Source organism: Typopeltis vanoorti, chromosome 12 (assembly GCF_054136105.1).
Source record: "Typopeltis vanoorti isolate ZY-2024b chromosome 12, IOZ_Tvanoo_1.0, whole genome shotgun sequence".
Taxonomy (NCBI): Eukaryota; Metazoa; Arthropoda; class Arachnida; order Uropygi; family Thelyphonidae; genus Typopeltis; species Typopeltis vanoorti.
This window is the reverse complement of record NC_143560.1, coordinates 42534556-42549721: the sequence shown is the minus strand read 5'-3', so window position 1 is coordinate 42549721 and position 15166 is coordinate 42534556. Positions and strand designations below refer to the sequence as shown.

General features: G+C 36.4%; 1 protein-coding gene across 3 annotated transcripts in view; it reads right to left on the bottom strand.

The window, feature by feature from the left end:
* Ssadh (succinic semialdehyde dehydrogenase) overlaps positions 1-15166 on the bottom strand; it is a 260476-nt gene that overhangs the window by 112868 nt on the left and 132442 nt on the right. For all 3 annotated transcript variants that reach the window (XM_090401356.1, XM_090401359.1, XM_090401358.1), the window contains one exon: positions 9629-9772. In XM_090401356.1, the coding sequence (XP_090257482.1) occupies positions 9629-9772 (144 nt within the window). The remainder of the gene's footprint in view (positions 1-9628; positions 9773-15166) is intronic.

Here is a 15166-nt window from a genome sequence, read left to right as displayed (position 1 = left end):
AAAATAATAATACACCACTCTGACATCTATTCAGCCACCTTCTTATCCAAATCATCAACTTTATATCCATCTCCATTTGTTCCAATTGATGCAAGAGGACTCAGTGTGGAATCCTATTGAATGCCTCCACAAAGTTCACAGCATCACCAAGTAACCATTTCCTTCATCTATCTCAATTGTCACTTTAATCTAAAAAATAAACAAATTACTAAGACAAGACCAACCTCTTTCACAAAACCATGATGTGCCTTTTAAAGTATCATATTCCTGTCCTCCAAGTCCCAAATTCTTTTACCTTCTCCAATAGCTTAACCACAATACTGAAACACTGACTGGCCTATAATTTGAAAATTCTGTCCTGGAGCCTCCAATGCAATGATACAGTTTTGTTCTCTTTGCACTCCATTAGCACCTTCCAAGAACTGAAGCTAAAATTAAACAGGTTGGTCAGAGGAGGTGCCATATTCTCATAATACATAGCATGTAGGAAAGGTAGAACAAAAATTAACAATGACATGAAACTATGCAGAAAAACTTTGTTTATAAACTAATGATAACGGAGAATCAAGAAATGTTCCAGGAAGGATAGCACAAAAGTTTGAGACCTTAGAAAATAAGAAATACTATGACCAATGCCTCAAACACTGATCTTAGTAAATTTTAATGCTACCAAAAATGCTCCTACCTTATGTACTGGAAGAAAAACCATGCTTCACCTCTCTTTAATTTTTAAAATGTCTCCACTAACCAACCAACCAACCAAGGTCAGTTATTTATTTTTAATGACAGACTTTCACGTGTAGCCAATCCTGGCATAACACTAGTCCATAGCCTCTTCAGCCTCCAAAAAGTCTGGTATTCTTTTTTGTTCTAAACAAAAAAGAATAAAAGAATCTTTTTTTGTTCTTTTCTCTCCAACTCCTACAACTTTATAAATATTATCATATGTCACATTATCACAAATTCATTGTTTTTGTTAGCACACACACTAACATAACATGGTGGTGAAAGGCAAATCATTGCATAGGTTTGTGCAAAAAGACAGAGTAGACGGCATGGATTTCTCCAAAATGGTACGGTTCTCTGAACATAATATGTATACGTGGGAGGATGTCATGGATATTTATGCAGAGGCTGAATAAGAGAAAAGAATGAACGAGGATATGCCAGAAATGCAATATTCTGATAGATGATGAGGCTTGTTTAAATAGTTTAAATACAGGTAGAGAACATGGCATCATAACTGACACAGAAGTTTGAAGATGGTATGAATGTTCAGAGAGTGTGCTGAAATTATAGCATGGAAAAAAAGTTCTAATGACGATAAAGTGGGTGATAACTTATGTAATGTTAAAAAACAGAGTAAAATTAATGATAAAGTGGGTGATAACTTATGTAATGTTAAAAAACAGAGTAAAATTAATGATAAAGTGGGCAATAATGATGTTGAAAAACATCATTACGAAGTTAATGGCAAAGTGGTGAGCATGGTTTATGGTGAAGAAACGTGTGACTGATGATAAAAAAAAATGAGAGTGAATGATAAAACAAAAAAATGATGCAAGACTTGAAAGCTGAGTTGAAGATGAGGTGGATGCGAAGTGAAATAAAGAAAATTGTAGATATGTATGGAAGAGTGAAGAAGACAAAAACAAATGATGTCGGTATGAAAATGGCAATGAAAGACCTGCAAGTGGTGTTGTATGGTGATTCAATTATTAAAGGTGTGGTAAAAGAGAAGATGCACATGGGAACAAGGAGCAATGTAAGATTGGAATCAAGTTGCCCAGGTATGACAGTGATGAGATGAGGTGGAGAGCAAGAATTATGAATGATAGGTTAGCAGAAATATGTGAAGAGAAAGGAGTGCAGTTTATTAATATTCAGAACAAGTTTGAAGGAAGAATTGAACTGTATAAGAGTGATGGACTGCATTTGAATGATTTTGATGTGAGTCATTTGGAAAGACGACTGTGGAAGGGAGAGTAATGAGTGCAGAGAATGAATCTGAGCAAGGAAGAAGCAATGTGAAAAAGCAGGATAGTAAGGAAGGAGAGAATGAAGTGGTGCTTATGAAGATGTAGATAGCATGACTGCAGAGAATGAGAGAACAAGTGTAAAAGATAAACAGGGAAATGGAAAGATTCAGGGTGGACAGGGGAACATAGTGTGAGAAAGGTTGATGCTCCAAGAGAATGTCAATGTGTGTAAAACAGTTGAATTTGAAGAAGGTTCTGGTGGGACGAGTAAGGAAAAAAAGAAATGGCTCCAGGAAAGTATGGAGAAGTCACATCTAATAAGTGGTATCAGCAAAACTTGTTATAGATCTAGAAATGAGCTGTTATGTTTGTATACAAATGCTAGAAGTATCAGAAATAAGGGAAATGAGTTTTTTCACTCAAGAATTGTTGGAATAAGTGAGACAAAAGTAGAGATGGAAGGGTATAATGTATTTTGTTAAGATAGAAAGGATAAAAGGAGAGGTGGAGTGCTATTGATGATAGAAAAAGAATTATGTCCATACCGGGGGGGGGGAGTAGTAGTGGTTTTGAGGTATAAGTATAAGATGGAGATGAATAGAATGAAATACTTAGCTGAATGTTGCTATAGACCTGGTAATATGGAGTGTAGTGACCATGAAATATATAAGCAAATTAGCCAAGCAAATAAAAAAAGGGGTGATCATTATTGGCGATTTTAACTACGGCACTATCAACTGAGATGACAAAATAACAACTGGAAGCAAAGCGAATGAGTTTCTTGAGTTTTTGAGGGACAACTACCTCAAACAGTATGCAACAGAGGACACACAAGGTTTGAAGATCTTGGATTTGACCATCTTATCAGAGGATGTTATTATAAACAAGGTGCCAAATCTCCCTCCAGTTGGTGAGAGCGACCATGAAGTGATTACCTGTGTGGTTGCCAGCCATTTCAGGACTTCTGTGAGAAAAGGGTATATGTGGAACTATAAGACTGGTAATTATGAGGAGTTAAGGAGACAGCCTGTAGCAGCATGGGATGAAGAGTTGGGTGGAAAGGAGATCAATGGTGCTTGGGTGATATTCAAGAACTTCTAGTAGAAACAACGTCTAAATGTATTCCAAAGGTTGGTTAGTTAGTTTCGTGTGACGATACAATGGCTGTGAGTCCCTTTTTACGGGAAGGTATGACACCATCTCAATCCCCCAAATTTTATCCAGGCTCAGGACTGGCATAGCTGATGAATCAGGCTTATGGCTGGGTCAGTATTCCTGACTGTAATCCATGTGTGTTTATGGGGCCGGTTTGCCTGCTTGTGGGATGAAAAACCCCAGATAAACTGGCAGAAAAAACCCTGCTGTCCACGCCCAAGACTGGCTAACTTGGCTATGGCTGAGGAAGATCCTTAAGTTCCTCGCGTTGTCAACAGGTCAAACCTAGGACACTCCTTCCCCAGGCATATGGTTGCAAAGTGCAAAGCCATTAGGCTAACCACGCAGCCATTCCAAAGGTTATATAAGGTAGGTGTGAAATACATGGATGAAGAGATTAAGCATGCAATACAAAGAAAAAGACATTATGAAGGCAATATAAGAGGAGTGGTAATAATCAATTCCATGAGGAATACAACGAACAGACAAGGAGGGTGACTGGGTTAATAAGAGTACCAAAAGTTCAGTATGAGCAACAGTTACTAATGAATCCTCCCAAAAAAAATTCTAAGGAGTACTTTCAATATGTAGTCAGAAAAAATAAGAACAATTATGATAGATGGCATAGATTGGAGAAAATTTTATAAGGACAACTGCTGCAGAGGATATAGTTGAGATTTAATGAGCAGTTCATAAAGGTCTTTCATCGTTGTGAATGTGACATCATGGAGAGTGAGAACAGTGGATGAGAAGGAGGAGAAGCAAATGACTGAGTGAGCAACAGGTATATGGGGAATTGAGCAAACTTGATATTAATAAGGCTGTGGGACTTGATGATATATCACCACGTATTTTGAAAGAATGTGGGATCTTGCCAGGGAGCCAACATCTGCTTTTTGACATATTTGTGAAATATGAGTCTTACATTGGGTCAAGTGCCAAAGGAGTGGAAGGAAGGCAAGATCGTACCACTTCATAAAGAAGGTGAGAAAATTCAAGCATCAAATTATAGGCCAATCTATGCATCAGGTGTTGTGGTTAAAGTGTTGGAAAGAGTGACGAGAATCATCATCCAAAATTGGGTTGAAACAATGGTATTATTTTTGATGGACAGCACAGATTTGCTACAGGGAGGTCATGCTTCAGTAATCTACTTAATTATTACGATAAGGTGACAGCAGCATTGGGTGTGGGGGATGGATAAAGTCTAAGTAGTATACTTAGACTTTGCAAAGGCTTTTCACGGACACAATAAGTTGATAGTCAAACTAGAGCTGATAGGGTTGGATATTAGACTAGGGTATTGGATTGGAGATTGTATCTAATAAATGTCAGCAAGCTGTGTATAGGGGAGCAACATTCTGAAAGAAGAAAGTCATTAATAATGTGTCTCAGGGGTCTGTTTCAAGGCCACTGCTGTTTAACTTGTATGTTAATGATATTGGGGAAGATTGGAATGGGGATATTCAGTTATTTGCAGATGATGCAAGACTGGACTGTAAGGAGCAAAGCAGATATTGTGGCCTTATAAGACTTGAATAAACTGAGTGAATGGGCATGGGAGTGAGGATGCTAGCTCAACATTGAGCAATGCAAGGTTTGAAAATTTGAAAAATAAAGATTGAATGTAGAATTTACTCTTGGTGGGGATACATTTTGTTGGAGGAAATGTTAGATCTTGGGGTTGTGTTGGATAAGGATCTAAAATTTAGAGAACATACTGCCAAAATTGTGAGGACAACACAACAAATTCTGGCAATGATGCAGAAGACACTGACTTGTAGAAGTAAGGAGATTCTGGTTCCATTGTATAAGGCTCTGATTAGGCCATATATATATTGACTATTGTGCACAGATTTGGTCTTGGTTTTCAAAAGGATGAAGAGATGTAGGAGAGGGTCCAGAGGAGATTGACCAAAATAGCAGCAGATCTCTGGAATGTTGAATATGAAAAAAAGTTTGAGATGATGCAATTTGCAGAGTAAAGTGGATAGGAGGAAGACGGGTGATATGATAAAGACTTACAAGTTAGTAAAGGATTATAGGATTAATGTTGAAGAGGTTTTTCATGAAATGGTAGGTGATTAGGGGAGAATAAAAGGTTATTCCTGGAAGCTGTATAAGGAGGGTGTGAGCAAGGGAGTGAAAAACAGGTTTTTTTTGCATGGAGAGTTGTGAATGATTGAAATGCATTGCCTGAGAGTGTGGTGTCTGCAGAGAATTTGAATGTGTTTATGGCATGGTATGAACTGTGGTGTATGACAAAAGGAAACTCCTAGATGAGTATGACTCCATGGGGGTCTTAGGACAATAATAATAGTAATAAATCCCAAATCTGATCAATCTTGGAATTTTTTTTTTACATCTGAGATGGTGCCTCAAAAACTTTCTGCAGAATGCTATATTGCATCCAGAAGAGAATTATCCACTTGGCAGATGATCCTATCTCAATGACTCTCAAATCACTTTCCCATACACGCTGTTTCTGCATTATTTGTTTTCTATACATATTTCTCTGCATGCTGCTCCTTTGAGCTGGCTGCCATTTATCCACTTGCCTCTAATCATGTATGAACAAAAGTAACTGCTAGTCAACATCTATATACTGTTCAGCTCCAGCCCATGAAACCAATTTTTCATCCTTTTCCTTTATTCCACATACATCTGTCCTCTAAAACAAAACTTCTCCATATTGTTTTGCTCAATATAGAGAAGACCGTTTCATGTTGTTCTGCCTAATGCATACAGCCACCAAACCCTTCAAGACACACATTAGATTTTCTTCTTCTCACTGATCACTTGACCACATAAACACCATGTGGAGGTCGACACACACACACACACACACACACACACACACACACACACACAATAATACCCCGATTAATGCTCAGGATGAGTTAATAGAAGACAAAGTGCCAAACGAAGCAGCGTTAAATGGGGTGATTTTAATACATAGTAAAAAGGGGTAGAGGAACACATGACCAAGAATAAACAAGTTTTACTTTAATTTTAAGTTATTTTTATATTAACTTGGAAAATATACATAACACATATACATATGTACACAGAAATAAAAAAATTTATTTTTGTGCTGTTGAAGGTTCTGGCTCTTCTGAAATTCTTGATTTTTTAGTGATGAATTCGTCTAGAGTAATTTGTTGTTTTCTGTTTCTCTCATTAAGCAATTGTCAGAGGTCAATTTTTTTTTTAAATCTATCAAACCAACCTCTGCAAGCTGCAAAGTTTTCATTCGTATCCTCTCTTTGTTTTTGAATATGATTAAAAATACTTCATTTAGCCTTTTCCATGATTATCCCTGACTTAATGGCATGTTGCATTCGGTTTCATCATCAATCCAAATGGAAAGATGTTTCTCCATTTCCTCTAAAACATGCTTCTGGATTGGGTTACCTTTGTTGCAGAAGACGTGGTTGTGGCTGCTGAACTTAATTTTGTCCTTGTTTTTTAAAATCATTCGTATAGTAGAAATAGTCAAATTTAAAGCGACTCCAATGTCAACTTGACGTTCATATTTTTCTAATCGCCTCAGCACCTGTATTTTAATGTCAAGCGAAATGCTTTTCCATATCAATTTTATTTTATCATCTTTACACCCACTCATTTTGAATAATTTAAAAAATGATTAATTTTTAATGAATGAATAGAATTTTTATTGATTTCCTTGGCCAATAATATCGATGATTACAGCATATAAAAAATGTTTTACGCAGCACTCCAAATCATATTGATAGCGTGGACACTGTGTCACTGCCAATGAACAACTATTAAATGATGTACGAAGAGAACAAATCCACAGGACAAATGTAGATTTAGGGTTTAGGGGAATTAGAGTGCTATAACAAATCATCATCTTTCGCTGATTAGTTTGGTTTCGAGAATAATTGTATTACATACGAATCAAGGGCAACACAGCGATAAATTAAATCAGCGTAAATTTAGCACTTTTTTTTAGGCTTCGAGCAGAACAGCGTTATATGAATCATGGAATATGTAGCACTTTTTTCAGGGTTCAGAAAAAACCACGTTATATCGAATCAGCGTTAGACAGGATCTTACTATGTGTGTGTCCACGGACATCCACTGACGAAGGCACAACTGTTGAGGTATTGGCAACGTTTGCAGGGAGCCTGCAAAAAAGCATACAACGATTATCTGCAGACACCGGTATCAGCAGATCGAGTATCCAGCACATTATGAAAAATGCCATCCATACAAAATGCAAATGTTACACCATCTTAGTGAAGACAACCCAGATAAGAGGCTTGAATTTTGTGAATGGGCTCTAAAGAAACCAGGCGAAGATAAACTTCACAGCCGAGATCCTCTTTACTGATGAAGCCAATTTTATGTCAATGGAGAAATCAATCACCAAAACCTACATTACTAGAGTGATAGCAACCCAAACTGGATGAATCCGTCAAAAATGCAAGGTACTGAAAAAGTGATGGTGTGGTGTGGGATATGGGGGAAACAGAATTGTTGGACCTGGTAATCTATTAAACGAGGAAAAATTAATAACACTAGCAATTTAAATTTTGATTAAGAAAAATATATAAAAGCAATTTCAGCTGACGAACACTATAAATACCTAGGAATATTAGAAGCCAGCGACATTCTCCACTCGAAAGATAAGCAGCAGAATACACCAAAAGAGTTAGAAATATTCTGAAAACAAAACTAAATGGATTAAACACGATTAGAGCAATGAATTCTTGGGCTATACCAGTGATCCGATACACAGCTGGCATCATAGGTTGGACAAAAGAAGACCTGGACAAATTGGACTGCAAAACTAATGACTGTGCATCATGTATTACATCCATTAAGTGATGTTATACTTACCAGTTGTACCTACCAAGGAGAATAGGTGGATGGGGTCTGCTGCAAGTGAGACAGACTGTGGAAGAAGAAGAAATTAGCTTTAAAAGTTACATCAACAATAGCTCTAAGCAAATGCTTCAAGCAGTTACACAAGAGGGTCTTCTGAAAGCAACAGGAAACAAATGCGATGATAAAAAGGAACAGCTTTTTCACTATATAATTTAAGGAAATTACAACGTACTAGGATATACATTAAAATAAATTTTAATATATTTCAATATTTCGGCAACGTCACGTTGCCATTTTCAAGAACTTAAGTACAAGACACGTGCATGCAAGCACAACAAAACAGTAAGTGAGGAAGAAGTAGGTAGCTATTATTTCTCCTAAAGTCCTGATTGTGCCCTCTAGTGGGCAATGTTGGTATTCTTGGGCAATTGAGCTGAAAGCCTTTCCACGAGAAAAAGGAACAGCAAAATAACAAATATGTGCACTTGAAAAATAAACCTTTGCATGGCCAATTTCTTAGAAATACAGAGGACAAAACTGACGTGAACAAGATATGGCAATGGCTACAATACGGACATATTAGAAAAGAAACAGAAGGATTTATTCTAGCAGCTCAAGAACAGGCATTACAAACTAATGCAATGAAAGCAATAATTTTGAACATCAATGATAACAGCAAATGCAGATTATGTGATCAGAAAGATGAGACTGTAGAACATCTAATCAGTGCCTGCAGCAAGATAGCTCAAACTGACTATAAATACCACCATGATCAAGTGGGCAAAATAATTCATTGGCATGTATGCAAAAAATATGGCTTTCCTACATCTGATAACTGGTGGCAGCATAAAATAGAGACAGTATTGGAAAACAAAACAGCAAAAATTCTCTAAGACTTTCAAATGCAAACTGATCAGCATATGGAACACAATAGACCTGATATCACAATTATCGAACATCGACAAGTTTGGATTACCGATATCGCAGTACCCAGTGATAGCAACATTAACAACAAAGAACTGGAAAAAATTACTAAATATTGAGATCTGGCAATCGAAGTTGGCAGGCTATGGCTTAAACACACTAAAGTTATCCCAATAGTTATTGATGCACTTGGTGCAATTTCAAAGAGGCTATCCAATTATTTACAACAATTAAACATCAACGAAGTGACCCCATATGACCTACAAAAAACAGCATTACTTGGAACAGTCCATATTTTACCATGCTACCTGACACACTATTCTTAGATTCTTGGGTAGAATCTGAATTGTTCTGTATCACAAGTCAAATTGTTGTTTAAATCTTGTTTTGACTGTGTAACAATCATGTGAATAAATAATAACACGACAATAATGCAGCTCAGGAAAGCTTTTCAGCCAATCAAGATGAGCATCTCCATTCCTTACATCCATGGGAATCTAAAATTACCAAATTAACATTTAGTACGTTCAGAGAAACATGAGATTCTTTTATTTCTTCTTTGGAATTATCAGCAATTTGTAGGATATTTTTAACGTGACAATTTTTAATGTGCCAAACTGAAATATATATAAATTAATGTGTAATTGTTCATACCATATAATTATAATATTAAAAGATTATGTTTTTTTTTTTTTTTTACTTAAAAATGAGCCTACCTGTCCTGTATTTCGGAACTTTGAAGCCATAAGACCTGATACTGCTTTATCAAGATTAGCTGAGTTAAATACAATAAACGGTGCATTACCGCCTAATTCTAATGATACTCGTTTAATGGTAGAGGCAGACTGTTCCATAAGAAGCTGGGAAGTAAAGAAAGGATTAGTATATTATTTTCATACAGAAACAACAAAAAAGAGTATGATTTGGCATATTTGAGCATGAGTGAGTTATATATATATATATATATATATATAGTAACAGAGCAGATGAACAAAAAATTATCATTTGTTTTAATACATTTTTGCTATGCAAAAATTCAATGATATAATTTTTAGTTTATATAATGCACTATATCAATTTTTAAATTAATATAGGAAATATGTTAAATTATTATGATTTTAAGCACCTATGTTACGAGAGACAAAATTATAATGCATTGATTTAGGACACCGTTTGCAAGCATTTGCTAAGTGTAATTCCAAAGAATGATATTAACTAAAAAAACATCTTGAGAACCATTGCTTAGCCAAGCATAATCCCATCATTCCCTTCTAACAGTTTAAATTTCTTGTTCTCCTTACTATAATAAAGAAATAGTTGGTGAGAAAGTTGCCACTGTGGTTGACTTTGTCATTGAGATCTAGAGTGTGTGTATGCTATTTGAGATCAAATCCCAAGTCAGAGACAATTCATCGTCTGTGCAATAATGAAATGTATGAAGAAAATTCTATTATCCTCATTTTAGGTCACTTTTCAAGATTTTCTACCAGTAAGCCATTAAAAGAAAAATCATTTTCAAACAGAATGAATTTGAAAGCTCAAATGGAAACTTTTTGATCATCACCTCTGAAAGTAAAATGAAGTAATGTGTAAATTTTCAGTACTAGGGTTCTCACTGTGGAACATCACAGAACCTGCTGTTGAAAATTCATTTGTCTTTACTTTATTTTTACCTTGATTATTGTATATACATATATACTACATAGAGTTAATGCTTTCTCCTTTACATTTCTTCTTCACTTACGACGATTTTTTGTTCCCCCCTTTTCTGCCTTGCCTTAATCCTAAATCATAAGTATGACCGGCTCTAATTTCACTAGCTGCCAGCCATATGCCTGCAACTTATTCAGTCTCTTAAGCTCTTCAACCTGGCAAATTTTTTTTTGTTTTTCAACTGTGCCAGTCAGATTGAATTTCTGAGGGAGAGGGATTGAAATTTGGAATATCAGCAATGCAAGGGCTGATAACTATAATAAAAACTTCTATTTACCTTACTTAACGCTTAAGCTAGTTGTGACAATATCTTATCAGCACACAGGTTCATGATTTTTTTCGAGATAGTGCATTGTCAATAATCAGATCAGTGTGTTAAACAACACACTGATCTGATTATTGCCAATGCACTATTGCAAATGACGTGTTTAACAAGTCATTTATTTTAACAAAAAATGTAAATACATGCTAGACAAGTAATATGTTATGGTTATCTTTCCAAGCTTATCTAAATCCTGATTATCACACTCTACCATATAACATACATTGCAATCTATACATTATGGAATAATATAAGTACATAAACAGTATTCTATACATTATTCTATTACACAACACAGTATGTATTCTACATAATTAAGACAAACACTATTTCATACCTTCACACAGATGTACATATCCATAACACAAGAATATCAATATATTACAGCTACTCACAGATCTTCCTTTACAAACAGTCCAATATATTAAGCGAAGGTTCTGTTAGGACATCTCATACCGTTATCTTGTCTAGGATGCTTCTTGTTCTTACTTGAACATCGCAGCAAATCAATTGTCTTTAATGGTGTCTTGATGGTAATATCTTTCCTTTTCTTTTCCTCTGTAGTCGACGACTGGAAGCTTTACTTTCGAAGAAATTGCTGGGGAGACCCGGACTTCACTTTCGAGACCTTTCCATCGGTTCCCAACCACAGATGCTGGTGGTTACGGAGAAACACGGTAATTTCAGAACTTCTCGGAACACTTGGGAACCCCAGGGACGAATTCTGGGAAACTCCAGCGAACCTTGGTGAACCCCCCATGAATGAGTGAACAGCATCTGCTACTCATCAGGTCGCTTAAATATACTTTCTGTTCTTTGTCTTCTCCTCCACAAATTTCACACCTATCCCCAGGCGTGCTGACATCACTTTTGCGCCCCCCTTTTTTTTTTTTTTTTTTTTTTTTTTTTTAGTTCTTTGTTTTCTATGTCTTTTCAACTTTCACAAGTCTCTGTGACCTCTTCCTTCAGGGCGTTTCTTTTGTTCTCTACTAATCTGTGCAACTTATCTGCTGACTCATTTCAAAGAATGATACTTCTCGATTTTGAGAAAGAAATCTCGATTATGAGATGTTGGAAGTTTTTTCCCACTTGGTTAGACTATAATAAATTTAGTTTAATCTGTTATCCAAGTGTAGGCAAACAAAGTTTGCACCTGAAGCATCTTCAGGACTGAGGCAACTCGTGGTAAAAGTTGACCAAGTTCTCATCACTACTTGCTTAGTATCTCCCATAATGCAAAGCACATCTCCTTGCAGACATATATAATGCTATGCATTAAGGGAAGGACCACTACCCAGACCAGTTTCGACCTTTATTGGGGTCTAATTAGTGGGGGCCAGACCCAGAGGTGGTGATACTAAGGTGGAAGTAATGGAGAAGTCATATTTACCCATACAAGTTGCCAAAAGGTATCTCACCTTATTATTAAATTACTCTGGATTTAGAGAAAGATGTTGGAAGTTTATTTCCACTTGGTTAGACTATAATAAATTTAGTTTAATCCTTTATCCAAGTGTAAGCAAACAAAGTTTGTGCCTGAAGTACCTTCAGGACTGAGGCAACTCGTGGTAGATACTAAGATGTGATGAGAGCTTGGTCCACCTTTACCACGAGTTACCTCAGTCCTGAAGATACTTCAGATGCAGATGTGATGAGAGTTAGCCTCGATGGGGCTCCCAACCAAGTATGGACTTTACCCACTCCTTACTTTCTTTCAGGTTTTCAGAAGCAGCACTGCAGGCCCTAGCAATTCAGATGTTAAGAAGTTGGAATGATCCTATGACTGATGCCTTGTAACTGAGGTCTCGGTTTATACCTAGTTTTTTGAACAAATTGAATTGCTTGGTCTCTGAGGAGAACCAACCAGTTCTCTGGTTGTGCCATACTGAACTTTGGGGTTATGAGTGGTGGACAGAGTGCACAGGTTCATAAGAGATCCAGTTTTGGAGCTACTTGAGAGCTTTTCCACTTCTGTATACGAAGTCTGCATAACCCAGTTGAAAAGCCCTGATAAAGGTTCTTTGCATCCTAAACTGGCTTCTAACTAGGTTTTCAACCAAAGGACATTGTGAAAATTGCTGAACTACAGAGGCTCAAATAAATAAATACTTAAAACTAGTCTATAATCATTCTAGAACATCCCCTAAGTGTTGGCCTTCTCTGCCCAGGGTTTAATAGAATTTCTCCCCTCTAGGGACATTATGTTAGTCATTGGATTACTTGCTGGTTCTAAAGTGACTAAAAGTAAACAAATGGTAGAGTCAAACAAATTTGAGTTCTGGCCTTAGCTTGCATAGTATTGGTGGCATGCACCAAGACTTCATGAACTGAGCGTTCACATTTTATAAAGCTGACATGTTCACACCAGCTACCAATCACTTTTCTTTTTCCCTTAATTTAATGCAGACTAGCAGTTCACCACTTGTGTCCTTCCACAACTGATTATAAAGTTGGATGAAAGATTAAGTTTTCAGGTTATTTTTTTTTAATGGTACAGGCTACACACTAAAAGATGACATAAGCAAATTAGCAGGATAATACAACTCTGATTCTAGAAACATCGTCAGGTGCCATCATTTCAGACCCATAAATGAAAGAAAGGATGGAATGAACTTTCCAAGCCTCATGAAAGTGACTTGTAACACACCAACAAGCACTTCTAAGCTAACAACAGTGATTAATAATAAGTTCAAGGACATCCCCCCCCACCCCAAATTGCATATGTGCTCGACCTAACCTGATGTATGCAGGCACTGCATAGGAAATGTGCAAAACCATTACAGTCAAATATATGCTCTTGCATATCCCCTTCACTAACATCTGTGGCCTGAATTTCAACCTTAATAGTGCACACTACCATCTCCATTCTACCAAACCCCACCTACTTTTTTTTTTGCCAGAGACTCAAATTTCACTCCTAGAATTGTCCAGAGAGAGAACATGGATGTTAACTTCGAAAACAACTTGAAGAAAAATGTCAAAATGGAGAAAACAGTTGGGTCAACAAGTTAAATTAGTGCAAAAAATCAAGTGATGCAACTAGTCAGCATGGAGACAGTATGCAGGCACTGCATAGGAAACAAAACCCTTGCAGTCAAATATATGCTCCTGCATAGCCTTGCATATCCACTTCACTAAAATCCATGGCCTGAACTCCAACCTTAATAGTGTCTGCCACAGTGGCAGCCGGTGAAAATTTTAAGTAGGGATGCTGCATATGCAAAATAAAAAATTCTTTTTTTCCTAATCAGTAACCAATTTATTAATAAATAAATTTACATGTTAAAAAATTGCTTTATTAAAAATATTTCACCCTCACCACGAACAAACACCAATAATAAAAGTTTCGTATCTCACAGAAATAACGAGTGCAAGCATATGATACACTGCCCCAAAGAGCAGTGTCAAGTGTAAACGAATATCAGCGAGTCTACCTGCAATTGGCGCGATCATTCTCACACTGTGTTAGATTGCAGTACATTTGTATTGTGTAACCATAATTAAAAAAATATAATTCTTATCATATTTTCAACAGTGACACTCGTCATAATTCAGCATTGTATCTATAATAAATAAATAATTATATGTTATTTTAACAAAATAAAATAAGATTGCAAAAAATAGTTCACCCTTTCGTATCTCACAGAAATAACACGCGCAAGCATACTATACACTGCCCAAAGAGCAGTGTCAGATTCACTAGTTACGTGCAATGAGAAGCGAAAACGAATATCGGCGAGTCTGGTTGCAATTGGTTGAATGTGATAATATGGACACTTTGTAATTTGTTTTGTAATCTAAAGCATTAATCGAATAATTCCAATTATTAACTATTCAATCAATGTCGAAACATAAGCTGTAACCTTTAACATGTTGTATTACATTCATATAATGTTGTGAGCATTGTTATTATTTATAAACACAAATTTTAATTTTGTTAATTTAATTTTAATCAAATTTTAATTTTTTCATTTTTTCCTTGGGGGTGCTGCAGTGTTGCAGTTCTTATGTATGGGCTGCCACTGGTCCACTACCATCTCCATTCTACCAAACCCCACCTACTTTTTTTTGCCAGAGACTCAAATTTCATCCCCCCCCTACAGCAGTATTCATCTCAACCTTCGAAACTACACACTCTAACTCCTTTTGACCCAAGGATGGATTCTGTGCATATATCTGTTCTGACATACGTTGCCAGAGAGCACCCAACCTAGAATTG